Here is a 17,263-nt window from a genome sequence, read left to right on the forward strand (position 1 = left end):
GGAGACACGTCGCATAGCTATCCCTGATGCTAGTGTCCTGGCAGCCGAGTCCGCAATATCTAGGGAGGCCTGTAAGGAGGTTCTAGCCACCTTTTTGCCCTCCTCCACCAGGGCCCCGAACTCCTCCCTTGAGTCCTGGGGGACCAGCTCCTTAAATTTCCCCATGGAGTTCCATGAGTTATAGTTTTATTTGCTTAAGAGCGCCTGTTGGTTTGCTGCTCTAAGCTGCAGACCCCTCACCGAATAAACCTTGAGTCCAAACAAATCAAAGCGTTTGGCGTCCTTTGATTTGGGCGCTGCCGCCTGCTGTCCATGGCGCTCTCTGGCGTTCACTGATGAGACCACCAGTGAACACGGTGGGGGATGTGTGTAGAGGTACTCATATTCTTTGGAAGGAACAAAGTACTTCCTCTCTACACCCTTGGCAGTGGGAGGGATGGAGGCCGGGGTTTGCCAAATGGCCGTAGCGTTAGCCTGAATTGTTTTGATAATGGGTAATGCCACCCGTGTTGGGGCATCCAATGAAAGGATGCTCACCACCGGGTCCTGCACCTCCACTATCTCCTCAGCCTGTAATTCCATATTTCGTGCCACCCTACGTAACAGAGCCTGGTGGGCACGAAGATCTATAGGAGGTGGGCCTACGGGTGTTGTACCCGCCACTGCCTCGTCTGGGGAAGATGAGGACACCGCCTCAGGAGGTAAAGGACCTGAGTGGGGTTCCGGCTCCACGGGACTCGGAGGTGCCGGATCTCCTGCACCAGGATCTGGCTCCTGCGTGGGCGTCGGGGCCAGGGCCTCCATACCCCCTGGAGGGGGGCGGGAAATGGTGGCCTCAGGAGCCCTGTGCTCAGAGTGAGCCGAGCGAGAGGGTGCTACTGGAGCCCCTTGAGCCTGGTGATAAGCCCAAGGAGTCCAGAAAGACCAATGCATAGGGTCTTGTCGCAGGTCTTCTGCCCCTTCCTGCCAATGGCCCAAGTCGTCTGCTGGTTGACCTTGAGCATGGTACGCTGAACGGGAGGCTCCTTCAGACGAGTGCGACGCCGATCTTGAGGGCCAGGGTGGTGCCGAGCGTGTGTGCAAAGAGTTGCCCTGATACGGTGCCGAGTGGTGCCGACCCAAGGGCGAGCGACCTCTGTGCGATGCCAGCAAACGGTACCGGGATTGAGAGCAGTGCCAATGACCATGTGGGTACCGAGACCCGGACCTGGATCTGGACGACGAAGATCGTCTGTAACCACGGTATCGGGAGTGGCTTTGCAAATGTGAGCGGCGCTCGTACCGGTGCCGGGAGCTGTGCCTTGACTCCGACCGGTACCGGTGCTCGGGTCGGTGCCAAGAAGAAGACCGGTGCCGGGAGGTAGATCTATGCCGCGAGTATGACTGGCGCTGGGATGGAGATCGGTGCCGGGACTGCGAGCGGCGTCGAGACCTGCTCCACGAACGGGAGCGGTGCCGCGAGTCCACGCCCGGAGACGGCGGGCGTATCAGGGTAGGCTTGTCCCTGGACTGTACTGCACGAAGCGGTGCCGCAGGTTGAGAAGGTGCTGGCTCCGTGAGCGTGATAAGGTCTCGCGCCGTGGCGAACGTCTCCAGTGTGGAAGGGAGACAGGGCTCCACCACTTGACGAGGCGGTGAGCCAGTCTGCGCCGGACTCGACGGCTCCACACCCGGTGCCGGAGTCAACGGTGCTGATGGTCCTTGCACCTTCTGGCGATCGGGAGCCGGGCGCGGCTCTACCCCTGCAGGGGTAGCCGGTGCCTGAAGGACCGCAACGTCCTGAGCCTTACGGGGCCTTTTATGACCGGGAGACAGGGACCGGCGCCGAGGGGCTTGAGGTGGATGCGGTGCCGAGGGAGGACAGTGCCAAGGTACCTTCCCCGCGTCTGCCCGCGGTGCAGTACCGGACGGTGCCGCTGGGGCGCTACGCACCGAGGCGCTCGGTGCCGGAACCTTGTGCACCGAAGGAGGATCCGGGCTAAGTGCTGCCTCCATGAGGAGCTGCTTAAGTCTGAAGTCCCGCTCCTTTTTCGTCCTTGGCCTGAAAGCCTTGCAAATTCTTGTCCGTTTGGTGAGACTCCCCTAAGCACTTCAGACAAGAGTCATGGGGGTCTCCCGTTGGCATAGGCCTAGCACATGTTGCGCACGGCTTGAAACTGGGAACCTTGGGCATGAGCCCGGCTGTGCGCCTGGGGGCGGGGGAAGGGGGGAAAAATAGCCCCCTTAACCCCTGCTAACTTACGAAAACTATAACTATTTATGCTAGTAATCACAACTAATCTAAAGAACACAACTAACAACTATCTACAAGAAACAACGGGTAAGCTAGGAGAGTGGAGGACAGCTATGCCACGCTCCACAGTTCCAACGACCATCACGGGTGGTAAGAAGGAACTGAGGGGGCGCTGGGTCGGCTGCGGTATATATTCAGCGCCATGAAGACGCCACTCCAGGGGGCTCCACAGCCGACCCACCGGGTGTTGCTAGGGTAAAACTTCTCCGACGATCATGCACGCGGCGCGCACACACCTAATTGGAATCGATATGAGCAAGCACTCGAAGAAGAAACAGTGATTTTGATAGGGATGTTTACTTGGTGCCATGAGACATGGGGAACCCAGCAACTTGGGGCACCAGAGGGGTCAAGCTATGTTTGGAAGCATAAAGTACCAAGGTGGAATGAGTTGCTTTCAGCTGAATCATCTGGCTAGTTACTTTCCTGTGGGACCATTTACCTACCTCATTGGGACCATGGTGGTTGTGTTTGGTGTGTTTCATATGGATGGGGCAGTCCAAATTGTGTGAACTGTCGGGCTGCATTTGCATCTGATGCTTTTTTAAAATTTTCTTTAAATTTTCTTTGTATGTCTCTTTGTCATCTTTTTTCATCTTTCACTGGATGGGGATTTTTTATTTGTTTGTTTCCTCTGCATATTTTGCAAAGCTTTTATAATAAGTGCGATAAGAACATAAACTGTGATCTAACTTAATGGGCAACGAACACTAGACTACTAGTCTTTGCAAGGATCAAGTATGATTGCAAACCAGTCTGCAAGCAAGAGGGTGCTCAAGTGTCTTTTAAATCTTCGACAAAACTGCACCCAGAAAATCTTGACGGTTTTTTGAAATTAGCGCTGAACCTGCCCTACCCAACTGAGGTCCAAACAGAGCTTCAGAATGTTGGGCAAAGTCAGTGGGGAACTTAGGACACTTCCCAGTACAGATGTGAGAACAAAGGAAGGAAAGCAAAAGAGAGAAGGGAGGAAAAACAGCCTGAAAAGAAGCTGAACCCATGAAGCAGTTGAATGAGTATGTCTGAGGTATAAGTGAGTGTTAACTAACTTACCTCATCAGATACTTTAAACCTTCTCAGCAACGCCACCACTTTCTGCTTGAAGTTTTGTTGCTGTAAGTCAAGAACACTTTTACATGAATACGGCAAGAGGGAATGCACAAGTGCACCACCACAGCTAAAAATGGATACACTGACTGCTCCTAGGTAGAAACATGTATGGGGCTGAGCCACAAACCAAGGAGCACTGCTGCCCTTTCTCCTACCTATGTGCCATTCCCCAAGCAGAGCAGAATCCCCCAGGCTACATGCTATCCTATCCATGTTTCCATCAACTCAGTTCCAGCCCTGACTGGTTTAGCCTTACTGCACCTCTGTGGGTTCCCAACATACATTAAACATTGCACTCAGCTAGCCATGTGTTTATGTATCTAGCGAAAAGACAACATTTTTTAGACTGCCAGTTAGTCACAAGCTGATGAATGCTTGTGTGAGTGCTTGAGGCTGTTTTTCTGCCTCCTTAATGCAGAAGTTCCACCTGCCTTCAGAGATGCAACTAACCCTTTTCCACAAGGGAGCAGTGAGTTTTCACACAAACTCTTACAGTTGATGGGGGTGTCCCAGTCTACCCATGTGGGTGACTGGAAAGTAGGTTCCATAGCAAAGATCTGCAGTTCATCTTGGCAAAGTATTTCACCCTAACAGTGGAGTTGTAACAACTTGGGCGGGTGGAGGGGTTTGGATGTTTGACAAGCCTTTTGGTTTGCCAGAGTCTGTGCCTCCTGAGCTCTGAATGCAGAGCTTCACTCAAAACAATACAACCCAAAGCACTGGGTTTTGCCTAATTTCTACCAAAACCCATAAGCCCCTGGCCTGCAGCAGGATGAAACTAATCTTAACCTTTGCAGAGAGTTTAACAAACCTGGGATGTTTGGCTTTAGCAAAAAGTTTTGCAAAACTCTGGCCCATACATGTTTTCACTAGACCTCCTGAGAGAACTGGCATGGTCTAGCTGAACTATGTAAGAGTGGCAGCTATTCTGAATGGGGGAAAGCAATGTCAATGGGCCCAGCCTTAGTGAAGGCTAGTTCCTCATTTTGCTGGCTATTTCCCTCTCTGCAACTTCTACTGTCTGTGTTCATACACAGTCTAGCCGAGAGATTTTAATTCTATATTTAAGCACCTGCCCGATTCTCAGAAGTGCTGAGCACTCAGCAGCTCCTACCGACCTTTAGAAAAAAATTAGACATGCCTAAATATGACCTCAGGAGATTTTTTTAAAACCTTTGCCTATAAGTAGGGCCCTACCAAATTCACGGTCCATTTTGGTCAATGTCATGGTCACAGGATTTTAGAAATCGTGCATTTCATGATTTCAGCTATTTAAATCTGAAATTGCACAGTGTTGTAATTGTAGGGGTCCTGACCCAAAAAGGAGTTGTGGGAGGGTCACAAGGTTAGTGTGTGTGTGTAGGGTGGGTGTGGGGGGGAGAAAGTTGCAGTACTGCTACCCTTACTTCTGAGCTGCTGCTGGCAGCGGTGTTGCCTTCAGAGCTGGGGAGCAGTGGCCGCTGCCTCAGAGCCGAGCTCTGAAGGCAGAGCTGCCGCCAGAAGCAGCTCAGAAGTAAGGATGGCATGATATGGTATTGCCACCCTTACTTCTATGCTGCTGCCTGCAGAGCTGGGCCCTGAGTCAGCAGCCGCCACTCTCCAGCCGTCCAGCTCTGAAGGCAGCAGCACAAAAGTAAGGGTGGCATGGTATGGTATTGGCCGGGCACTGCCTTCAGAGCTGGGCGCTCTCCGGCCGGCCAGTTCTGAAGGCAACGCAGAAGTAAGGGTGGCAATACCACACCGCACCCACAACTCCCTTTTGGGTCAGGACCCCCAATTTGAGAAACACTGGTCTCCCCCGTGAAATCTGTATAGTACAGGGTAAAAGCACACAAAAGACCAGATTTCATGGTCCGTGACGAGTTTTCCATGACTGTGAATTTTGTAGGGCCCTACCTCTAAGTTCTTGGCATTATCTACAAACACCATGGTGTGGCTACTATTAGGTACAGTTTTTAGTTATGACTTTAGGATGACCATAACAAAGCCACTAGATACACAGTTCCCCTCAAACAAGTGAATTCATACCCTGGTTTGTGAAATTCAGGCTGCAACTGTTTTCATAAATATGTGCTGTGTGGGGTATAATGATAGAATGGCGCAAATTGTGATATAAATTGTTCACTGACATAAGTTTGGGGATGGATAACCATCTTTGTCAAGGGGCTGTGTCATCTCTAGTTACGCAGGCCATCTCAAACTCAGCTTTCCACGATGCGCCCCTCTCTTCCCTGCCCCATATTCTGCAAGCACCAAAGAGTCTAAACTAAGTCTATTTAGAAAGTTCTCTCATAAGTTTTTATTCTTTTTAAATATCAGTCAGTCTCTAAGGCCAGGCTGCCTTATTAGTTAACATACAAGCCTCTTCCCCTGTGGAAAAAAGTTAACAGAAATATTAGTTTAGAAAATGCAGCTTTTATGTCTTTTTATTCGGTTATGGGATTGCAGTTTTCAGATCCAATATCTGATTAAATGCCAGGACTAGAAACAAATTATTTATATCATAAGAAAGCTGCATTACTTATTGGTCAAGATGCATAATTCTGTCACAAGATAGTTAAAAAGATCCTAAAACTGTCACTGATCCAGGCCTGAACAGCTAGTAAACCAGCATCTGATGATTTTTCATGATCCTCATTTAGGGGAAGAAGAAACTTCTTTTGGTGGCAGATTTCTTTTATTTGAAAAAATGTGGCCTATTCAGAACTCTCTCAGATGTTTGATGCCAGAAATAGTGCTAGTGGAGGTAGATAAGTGTGTAGACTGCGCTTCAGACCTACTCTAAGGTCCAAAATAAATCCTGCTTATTCCATGGTTGCTGCAATAACTCAGTGGCTAGAGTTACTGTAATCTCATATGTGGCACAAATACTGTATACAAAAAAACTAAACCATCATCAAGGTTGCAGCACTCAAAGGAAAGTTAAGGTTTTATGCTAAAATTGAACTGTCCCCTTGTGTGCATATATTATGACAGTATGTAACTGCACATCATTTACCAGACAATAGTATCTGACGAGTCCTACAGCCTGAACTACACACGTGCCATCTTGCATTAACCCACTTCATTATTTCATACCTAATCTCCATTATTTCACTTTGAAATGCTCATCTGGGCTGAATTCACCCTCATGCAGAGGGCCAGCAAAAGGCCTATGCCCCCACTTCAAGCCTGCTCGGAGGCTTACAAATGCATGGATCTTGTGTTAGCCTCTGCACAAGGTCAATTTCACCCTTAAATGATTTTCATGGGGGTCCTCTCACTTTACAGGCAAACACAAGTGATACAAGATGGTACACTCAGAGAAGGCTGTCAGTATCTGCTGTGGTTTGATTGGTACTTTGATCACTTTGCTAGATTTTAGTTCTGGACTTTCCCACCTCCTGTGATTATCTCTGATTTTGCCATTGGGACCATTGTGTAAATAGCTCTGTAAATCTCTTGAGCTGCATGCAAATCCTGGCCAAACCCCTTCAGTGTTAGTAAAACTAATTTCCACCAACCCTGGTTATGGACGTCGTTCTTACTATCGATCTCCGCTGTTTCTTTGGCTTGCCCAGCTCATATTCATCATCGTCCAAATCCTGCACAGAAAGAGGAGTCGGATTTTACACTTGCCTCAAGAACAAACAAGGTCTGTTTTTTTATTATTATGCAAAATGTTTCATTTCTGCAACAAAACATGTGCCAGGGACTGATTAGTATCATACGAGTGCACAGGAGAGACTGGCTAAAGCCTGGTCTACACTACAGAGTTAGGTCGACCTAATTATGTCAGTGTCTACACTACAGCCGTGCTCCCGCTAATGTTAGGCCTGGTCTACACTACAAGGTTAGGTCGAATTTAGCCATGTTAGGTCAATTTTATAAGGAATGCATCTACACAACCAACCCCGTTCTGTCGACCTAAAGGGCTCTTAAAATTGACTGCTGTACTCCTCCACGATGAGGGCAGTAGCGCTAAAAATGGACCTTCCTGGGTCGAATTTGGGGTAGTGTAAACGCAGCACTATGAAATTCGATGGTATTGGCCTCCGGGAGCTATCTCAGAGTGCTCCAATGTGACTGCTCTGGACAGCACTTTCAACTCCGATGTACTAGCCAGGTACACAGGAAAAGCACCGGGAACTTTTGAATTTCATTTCCTGTTTGGTCAGCGTGGTGAGCTCAGCAGAAGAGGTGACCATGCAGTCCCAGAATCAGAAACGAGCTCCAGCATGGATCTGATTGCTGTATGGGGAGAAGAATCTGTGCAGGCAGAACTCCAATCCAGCAGAAGAAATGCTGATATATATGCCAAAATCGCACAGGGCCTGGTGGACAGAGGCTACACCAGGGACACACAGCAGTGCCGCATGAAAATTAAGGAGCTCAGGCAAGCCTACCAAAAGACAAAGGAGGCAAACGGTCGCTCCGGGTCAGAGTCCCATACATGCCACTTCTGTGATCAGCTGCATGCCATTCTAGGGGGGGACCCTACCACTACCCCACCACTCTCCATGGACTCCTGCAAGGTGGCAGCCTCACGCAACATAGAGGAGGATTTTGTGGATGAGGAGGAGGAGGAGGAGGACGACGCACAGCAGGCAAGCGGAGAATCCGTTCTCCCCGGCAGCCAGGATCTTTACCTCACCCTGATGCCAAGACCCTCCCAGGGCAAATTGTTCCCAGACCCCAAAGGCAAAGAAGGCACCTCTGGTGAGTGCATATATGTAATTACACTACAGGGGTTAAAAGCAATTGTGTTTAATATTTGATTTGCCCTGAACAATTGGGATGCATTCGTGGCCAGTACAGCTACTGGAAAAGTCTGTTAACATGTCTGGGGATGGAGCGGGAATCCTCCAGGGACATCCCCATGAAGCTCTCCTGGAGGTACTCTGAAAGCCTTTGCAGAAGGATTCTGAGGAGGGCTGCCTTATTTCATCCTCCACGGTAGGACGCTTTACCACGCCAAGCCAGTAGCAAGTGGTCTGGAATCATTGCAGCACAAAGCATGGCAGCAAATGGTCCTGGGTTTTGGTCACATTCATGCAACATTCTGTCTTTATCTTTCTGTGTCAGCCTCAGGAGAGCAATATCATTCATGATCACCTGGTTAAAATAGAGGAATTTTTGTAAGGGAACAGTAATCCCCTGTTTGGTGATCCCCGGCACATTAGACCCTGGTCATGCTGGGCTGTTTGCGCTTGACTAAAAGGGATCCTCCCGGAGAACAGCCACATGGGGGGGAGGGATGTGCTGCACATCCACCCCAAAAACACAGCCCCTCCTTTCGAACGGCAACCATAGCCCCTCCTTTTAAACAGCTAACCCAACTGGCATTGGTTGCTATGGGAAAGGAGGGTGCTGCAGTTTGAAACCATTCCCACATGTTATGAATGTGGAAGAAGCCAACCTCGCATACCCTTTGGCTTACAATGTCTGCCTGGAAACTGAATTCGGTTGTCCAGCCGTGTGTGATGTGTCAGCATACCGCCAGGCGCTCAATATAAAAGGCAAAATGCGACCTTGTACCTAAAACACATGTGCTGTCTTCTGCGAATTGCTTGATTCACTGTGTAATAGTCACCCTTTCGCTCTCAGAAATGTATCTTCTTAAATTCTACTCTCCCTTTTTCCCCCCCTGCAGCTGCAAATGTTTCTATGCTCCCCGTATCAACTCCGTCCCTGAGGTTATCGCAGATTAGAAGGTGAAAAAAAAACACACTCGCGATGACATGTTTTCAGAGCTCACGCAGTCCTCCCACACTGATAGGGCACAGCTGAATGCATGGAGGCATTCGGTGGCAGAGGCCAGGAAAGCATACAATGAGCGTGATCGGAACATGCAGGAGGAGATAGATGCTAAGGCTAAAGGGGGAGCGAACGGACATGATGAAGCATCTGCTAGAGCTGCAGGAAAGGCAACTAATGTTCAGAACCCCGCTGCATCCATTGTGTAACTGCCTGCCCTCCTCGCCAAGTTCCATATCTTCCTCACCCAGATGCCCAAGAACGCATGGGGTGGGGGGGAAGCTCCGGGCACCCAGCCACTCAATTCCAGGGAAGCAACAGAAGGCTGTCATTCAAACAGCTTTGATTTGTAGTGTGGCTACAATAAGCTATGTGGCCTTGTCCTTCCCTCCTCCCGCAACCCACCTGGGCTACTTTTACTAGTCAGCGTTGTCAGTGATCTCAAGGTTTTTTAATTAATAAAGAATGAATGGATTCAGAACAATAGCGACTTTTTCCTGTGTCAGCTGTGGTCGAAGGGGGAGAGGGGGGATTGGCTTACAGCAAAGTACATTCACCAAAGGGGGCTACTTTGTATCAAGGACAAACACACACACACACACACACACACACACCACTGTCACACCATAGCCTGGTCAGTCATGAAACTATTTTTCAAAGCCTCTCTGATGCGCAGTGCGCCTACCTGTGCTCTTCTAATTGCCCTGGTGTCTGGCTGTTCAAAATTGACCGCCAGGCGATTTGCCTCAACCTCGCACCCCGCCATAAATGTCTCCCCCTTACTCTCACAGATATTACGGAGCACACACAAGCAGTAATAACAATGGGAATATTGCTTTTGCTGAGGTCTGATCTACTCAGCAAACAGCACCAGCGCCCTTTTAAACGTCCAAAGGCACATTCTACCACCATTCTGCACTTGCTCAGCCTATAGTTGAACTGCTCCTTACTGCTGTCCAGGCTGCCTGTGTATGGCTTCATGAGGCATGGGAGCAAGGGGTAGGCTGGGACCCCAAGGATAACTATTGGCATTTCAACGTCCCCAATTTTCTGGTCTGGGAAGAAAGCCCCTTCTTGAAGCTTTCCGAACAGCCCGGAAAGAAAGGAGTGTCATGCACCTTTCCCGACCATCTCACGTTGATGTCGGTGAAACGGCCCTTGTGATTCACCAGTGCTTGCAACACCATTGAGAAGTATCCCTTGCGGTTTATGTATTGTTTGGCAAGGTGGTCCAGTGCCAAGATAGGGATATGCATTCCATCTATTGCCCCACCACAGTTAGGGAACCCCATTGCAGCAAAGCCATCTACAATGACCTGCACATTTCCAAGAGTCACTACCCTTGTTAGCAGAAGATTATTGATTGCCTTGGCTACTTGGATCACAGCAGCCCCCATGGTAGATTTGCCCACTCCGAATTGATTCCCGACTGACCAATAGCAGTCGGGCGTTGCAAGCTTCCACAGTGCTATCACCACTCGCTTCTCAACTGTCAGGGCAGCTCTCATCTTGGTATTCCTGTACTTCAGGGCGGGGCAAAGCAACTCACAAAGTTCCATGAAAGTGGCCTTACACATGCGAAAGTTTGACAGCCACTTGGAATTTTCCCATACCTGCAACACTATGCAGTCCCACCAGTCTGTGCTTGTTTGCCTGGCCCAGAATCAGCATTCCACTGTATCAACATGCCCCAATGATGTCCCAATTGCCACATCCCGTGCTTTCAGGAACGTCTGTGTCCATGTTCTCCTCACAATCTTCCTTTTGCTGGGGGCTCCTAGCTAGGCTCTGCACATACTGCAGGACAATGCGCAAAGTATTTACAATGCTCACAAAAGCAGTGTGCAGCTGAGCGGGCTCCATACTTGCCGTTCTATGGCTTCTGCACGGGTAACCCAGGAAAAAAGGCGTGAAACAATTGTTTGCTGTTGCTTTCAGGGAGGGAAGAAGGGAGGGATGGAAGACTGACGACATGTGCCCAAAACCACCCGCGACAATGTTTTTGCCCCATCAAGCATTGGAGCTTAACCCAGAATTCCAATGGGCAGCGGGGATTGTGGGATAGCTACCCACAGTGCACCACTCCGTGAGTCGATGCTAGCCACGGTAGTGAGGACACACTCCGCTGACATAATGCGCTTATTGGCAGGACCGGCTCCAGCGTTTTCGCCGCCCCAAGTGGCAAAAAAAAAAAAAAAAAACCCCACAACACAAAACAAAACAAAAAAACGCCGCAATCGGCGGCACTTCGGTGGCAGCCGAAGAATGAGGCGGCAATTCGGCGGTGGGTTCCTTGGTCCCACTTGGAGGGAAGGACCTGCCCCGAAGAGCCGGACGTGCCACCCCTTTCCGTTGGCCGCTCCAAGCACCTGCTTGCTGCCCTGGTGCCTGAAGCCGGCCCTGCTTATTGGGGACACGCACAATCGACTGCATAAAATCTTCTTGCTAAAGATAGACTTCTATAAAATCAAACTCACTTCGTAGTGTAGACATGCCCTAAGTGCCCTACTACACTGACATAACTCAACCTCCATGAGAGGTGTAGGGCTTATGTCAGTGTAGTTAGGGTGATGCAGTTTCTGTGTAGACATTGCTTAACTTACATGAGCTGTTGGTTCTCATTCTTGTCAATTTTCAGCTCTGCGCTGGAGCCATGAAAGCTCCATGCTGTGAACCCCGTGCCTGGCTGTGATCCCAGGGCATGTGGGGTGTGTGACGTTGCATTCTATACGATTTTATGAAAATATGCTAATGTAACTGGAATATGCTTCATGCAAAAGGTCTCTTGTAAGGTATCATCACAAAGCTTATAATCTACTGAGTGTGATCATCCTATTTGTATAAATGTACCACTCTTGTATCTGAAACTAGAAATATGAAATATAACTCTGAGGGCCTATTGTAATTATGCAAAGTGTGGGCCATTAATGGTGGTTTGGAATCTTGACTCCCATTAACCAGGACAAATGACTGCAGATGGCTGTAAATCTTCCTGTATACGTGTGTGCTGGCAAGTGGGTAACGAAGTCTTACAGTGACATGTGATCATGTCAACTGAACTGGAATCCATCTTTAACCTGGTACTTTTCCATTGAGAAGGAGGGTGGGGAAGGTGGGAACCCAGAGGGACAAAGGATTCCCGCCTTAAGCAAAAGATATATAAATGGGTGGAACAGAACAAAGGGAGAGCCATCATGAGGAATCCCCTAGCTACCACCTAAGCTGGAACAAGGGCTGTACCAGGGGAAAGCACTGTGCCCAGACTAGGAAGGCATCCAATCTGTGAAAGAGACTTATTGAAATATCTCTCAGGGTGAGATTTTTACCTGTACTCAGTTGTATTACTGTATTAGGCTTAGATTTGCGTGTTTTATTTTATTTCACTTGGTAATTCACTTTGTTCTGTCTGTTACTACTTGGAACCACTTAAATCCTACTTTCTGTATTTAATAAAATCACTTTTTACTTTTAATTAACTCACAGTATGTATTAATACCAGGGGGCAAACAGCTGTGCATCTCTCTCTATCAGTGTTATAGAGGGTGAACAATTTATGAGTTTACCCTGCATAAGCTTTATACAGGGTAAAACTGATTTATTTGGGGTTTGGACCCTCCACTGGGAGTTGGACATCTGAGTGTTAAAGACAAGAACACTTCTGTTAGCTGCTTTCAGTTAAGTCTGCAGCTTTGGGGCAAGTAATTAAGACCCTGGGTCTGTGTTGGAGCAGACGGCCACGTCTGGCTCAGCTAGACAGGGTGCTGGGATCCCGAGATGGCAGGGAAGGCAGAGGCAGAAGTAGTCTTGGCACATCAGGTGGCAGCTCCCAAAGGGGGTTCTGTGATCTAACCCGTCACAGAGGCACCAGCTAGAGCCCAGCTGCTGCCCAGGCTCCCCACTCCGAACCAAGCTCTGGGCTCCTGGCCCCCTGCTGGGAGCCTGGGAGAAGAGGGGGGAGGCCAGCCACCCCCCACTATCCCCTTAAGTCAGTGGAAGCACTCCTGATGAGGATGCACACCACCAACAGAAGAATGGCAGCGGGGACATGAAAAAGCGCAGTAACTTCTGAGGGGGCTGTAAGTGGATCTAACAGAGGTCGAGTTAAGCTTGTAGTGTAGACGTGCCCTCAGTCTTCACCTGCAGGGTTTTAAGTACTGGGGAGGCAGAGACTGAGCCCTGAATAAAGACAAGCAAAGGATTGTACTGATCCTGCATAGAGAAAAGCAGAGAGAACTAAACTCTAGGAGTACAGCATGTTGCTGAGCAACCAGGGCTCAGACACGTCAACACAAATACCAGCACCTCTCTGAAGCCACTATCCTTTTCTCTGGAATCTCAGCTTTCCCTTACATCAGTCTCTATCTGCAATGGTGCAAAGCCCCAAAAACATGAGCGGAATACCCTGTGCTAAGAGGAGTCGGCAGACAGCCCAGAATACCCTGAAGAGGTGTCAAGTGCCTCATTGTGCCAGCAAGACAATAACTCGGAGGCCTATTGGTAATTCATCATTTGAAAGTCAACACAATGATTTCGGCCCTCATGTAAGAAAAGTAGAGGGAAGGTCACAGACGGGACCATTTACAGAGAGTGATCCCTCATTTTGGTGACACAAATGGGTGGCATTCGGGAGACACTGTCACTCCACTTTCCACACACTGAAGATGCAGAGCCAAGGTTGGAGCCAGAGCCATTTTGAACATCTGCATGACCTATCATGAGCAGTGTCTCATTCCGGCGATTCACATGGGTTGAGTGTGGCAGAGTTCCACCACCTTTCTTGCCCCAATTGGACCCATCAGAGGCTGAGGCTGCTTAAGAAGCAGCCCGGAGAGATCTCTGTTGTGACTGTCTTCCTAGCCATGGATGTCCAAATTGCACAGAGTTCAAAGGAAGGGGAAAACACTGGGGAGAAAAATAATCTATGCACCACATACAACTACCCACTGCAGTACAGATTTAAAAGTTATAGACCACGTGCAAGTTTAATTCTAGGCTGTAGGGCCCTGTGACATGGTGTACAGGTCCTCTGAGGCCCCCTGCTGGAGACCTTGCGATCCTACCACATCCCGCCCCAGAAAAGGAACAGCAAAGGTGGGTCCCCCAGGCCTGCCTAGAAAGGCTGCAGAGAGGGAGCCAATCAGAACACCGCAGGCTCAGTTAAAAGGAGCTGTAAGAGCTCAGCGATTACTATCAGTTTACACCCTTCTGGGGAAGAAATCCTTTGTAGAGCATTGAACAGCAGCTTCTCATACAATACCTGTCCATGGACAGCATCATCACTGGCTTCCTGCTCAGAAGAGAAGCTCTCATACTCTTCTTCAGAATAGTTATCTGTAATGTAAGGAAAGGGCACAAAGTCTTATAAGACTCTCTTTGGAAAGAAGGGGAAGCCTTGTTGCTCAGGAGAGCAAACTTCAAAAAATTCACACTGGCTAACATTCCTAGAATCAAGGAATATGAACATTTGGGGAGAAGACTAAGGGCGTATCTTTTAGCTGCACTAGAAAGGTAGGATGAGAACTTCCCACAGAGAGAGCGAGTATGATAAATACTCAGCTAACAGACAGGAAATTCACCCACAAAGTAGAGAAGGTTGGCATGCAGATAGGCCCTTCCCCTGGAGGGAGCCAGTCTGCAATGCCCACCCCAATAGGAAATAAGCAGGGACCGCTGCCATATAGTCCAAGATGGAGTGGGCATCACTCCGCCTCGACCCATGGGGCAACTCAAGCTACACACTTCTCCAGGATTTGTTCCCCTAACCAGGCACAACTGCAGAACCAAATATGGTGAGGGAAAAAAAGATCCTGTTCCTTACTGAAATGATACACCAAGTAAATTGTCTCACTCTATTCTGGACTCCAACTAGGCATCTGTGTGGTGCATGCCCATGTATCTTGCAACATGGACTTCCTATCTAAAATCAGAATTAAGCCATCACTTAAAAAAAAAAAAAAAAAAAAAAAGCCCATGAACTTACTCTCCGGAAGTGTGCAAGATTTAGTCACGTGAGGTAAACCAGAGTAACAAGGGAGTCTAGCCTCCAGAGATCATGCAGTAGAAGCTATCTATGGAAGCACTTCTCATCTTGGTTTTTGTAACAGCCAGTTGATACAGTAGTCACCAATCAAAAACAGGACAAGGAGATAAACATTTATATCTAACTTACTAATGGAATTTTCAATGCACACTGCCCCATACTATCTAAGTGTCTAACAGCAAAGCAACAGTTCAAAATATCACCAGCTCCAAACAGGTCTCTACTTCCTTGGAGTGTCCTTCAGCTCTCAAGTGTCCTTGAAAATGTCCTCTCTCTCCCCCGAGTCAGTGAGGAGTCAGTTTGTGGTCTATTGATGCATACACGTACTATTTCATTTAACTTTTAGTGTTGTGCTTCCCATTTGTACTTTGGTTCGCCCCTGCAGGGAGAGTTTCTCTAGATTTTTATTTTTTTATGTTACAGTATTTGGTATAACAAGTGTATGGTGAATGTGCCAAGTGCTCATAACAACTTTTGTTCCAAACAGTGACGTTAAGCGAGACCAAACTGGAACCAATCTATATTCTGTTTAGATGTTGTAGTGAGCTCTTAGTTTAATGCTGAGAGTGTGCAGAAATGGAACCTTGGAAAACCAACTGCAAAATGGGGTTCCTATGGCTCCCTGATGATGGTGCTTGTGTGTATGATGCAACAGAGAAGGAAATTGAACAACATGGGCCCCAATTCTGTTGCTCCTTACATATATCACGAAAACCTCTTTCATATTACTGTAGAGTTATAGCACTGGTAAGAACTGGTACTGATTTGTCCTAGAAATTAACTCCATTTGCCTGCGATTCTACCACTAAACACTAGCCTTCAGAGTGCAGGATTGTATACCATTAGCTTAGGGTTACCATACGTCCGGATTTTCCCGGACATGTCCGGCTTTTGGGGGTTCAAATCCCCGTCCGGGGGGAAATCCCCAAAAGCCGGGCATGTCCGGGAAAATCGGGAGGGAGGGATGGAGGGCTCGGCCAGGGCCTCTTTGGCCGGGGCCGGTGCGGGGCCGGGCCGGGGGGCCGGGGGCATTGTGCCGGGCCGGGCGCGGGGCCGGGCGGGGAGCCGGGCGGTGCGCCGGGCCGCGGTAGCAGGGGGGGGTGCGCCGGGCCGCGGGGCCGGGCGGGGAGCCGGGCCAGGGTAGCGGGGGGGTGTGCCGGGCCGCGGGGCCGGGCGGGGAGCCGGGGGGTCCGCGGGGCCGGGCGGGGAGTCGGTCCGGGGTAGCGGGGGGTGCGCGGGGCCGCGGGCCGGTCCGGGGTGGCGGGGGGTGCGCGGGGCCGCGGGCCGGTCCGGGGTGGCGGGGGGTGCGCGGGGCCGCGGGCCGGTCCGGGGTGGCGCGCTGGGCCGCGAGCCGGTCTGGGATAGCGGGGGGTGCGCTGGGCCGCCAGGGGCCGGCAGTGCTGGGCGGGCCGGGGCTGGCACCCCAGGGCCCGAGCCGACCCAGGCTGGAGCCGCGGGGGGGCCAGCCTGGGCCGCGCCTCCTCCCCCCACACTCCCCCTTACCTGCTTCAGGCTTCCCGCGAATTAAATGTTCGCGGGAAGCAGGGGAGGGGGCGGAGACTTTGGGGAGGGGGCGGAGTTGGGGCGGGGGCGTGGGCGGGGCTGGGGGCGGGGCCGGGGCCCCGTGGAGTGTCCTCCATTTGGAGGCACAAAATATGGTAACCCTACATTAGCTACAAACCCTCCCCCGCCATCCCTCAGTCCATTCCCAAATGTCAAATAATTACATGCTATTGCCATGGTGTCACTGGGGGCCGCTGCTGCACTCCCATCTCCAAACATGCGCTGCCATACCCAGTGTCAGCTGAGGTTTATTATTTTATAACAAAGATTAAACAGCCTTAAGTCAATACCTGGCCCCCAGGCTTCAGGGCCACTCCTCCCAGGGGTCTCTGACACTCCAGCTCCTGGCAGCTTCCTTGCCTTGTCCAGGTCTGCTTCCCCCTCTTCCTGGAACCCCTGGTCCCCTTGCTCTAGGGACCCACCACAGGAGTTAGCTCCACTCCAGTGTGACCTCTAGTGACCACAGCTCAGCCTGTCTTGGTCCTTCCTCCCCAGTTGCCTACCAGCAGCCCTTTATAGGC

The 17,263-nt window shown here is 50.0% G+C and overlaps 1 protein-coding gene across 11 annotated transcripts in view; it reads right to left on the reverse strand.

Moving 5' to 3' along the window:
* LOC128841594 (metastasis-associated protein MTA1) overlaps positions 1–17,263 on the reverse strand; it is a 367,485-nt gene that overhangs the window by 272,833 nt on the left and 77,389 nt on the right. For 8 of the 11 annotated variants that reach the window (XR_008445888.1, XR_008445887.1, XM_054036784.1 and 5 more), the window contains 3 exons: positions 14,397–14,470; positions 6,907–6,987; positions 3,347–3,406 (listed from right to left, as the gene is read on the reverse strand). Coding sequence is in view for 9 of the 11 variants with exons in the window: in XM_054036784.1 (XP_053892759.1) it covers positions 3,347–3,406; positions 6,907–6,987; positions 14,397–14,470 (215 nt within the window). In the remaining 2 variants the exon portion in view is untranslated. The remainder of the gene's footprint in view (positions 1–3,346; positions 3,407–6,906; positions 6,988–14,396; positions 14,471–17,263) is intronic. The other 3 variants (XM_054036782.1, XM_054036792.1, XM_054036783.1) reach the window with 2 other exon arrangements.

Source organism: Malaclemys terrapin, chromosome 8 (assembly GCF_027887155.1).
Source record: "Malaclemys terrapin pileata isolate rMalTer1 chromosome 8, rMalTer1.hap1, whole genome shotgun sequence".
In the NCBI taxonomy this organism is placed as follows: domain Eukaryota; kingdom Metazoa; phylum Chordata; order Testudines; family Emydidae; genus Malaclemys; species Malaclemys terrapin.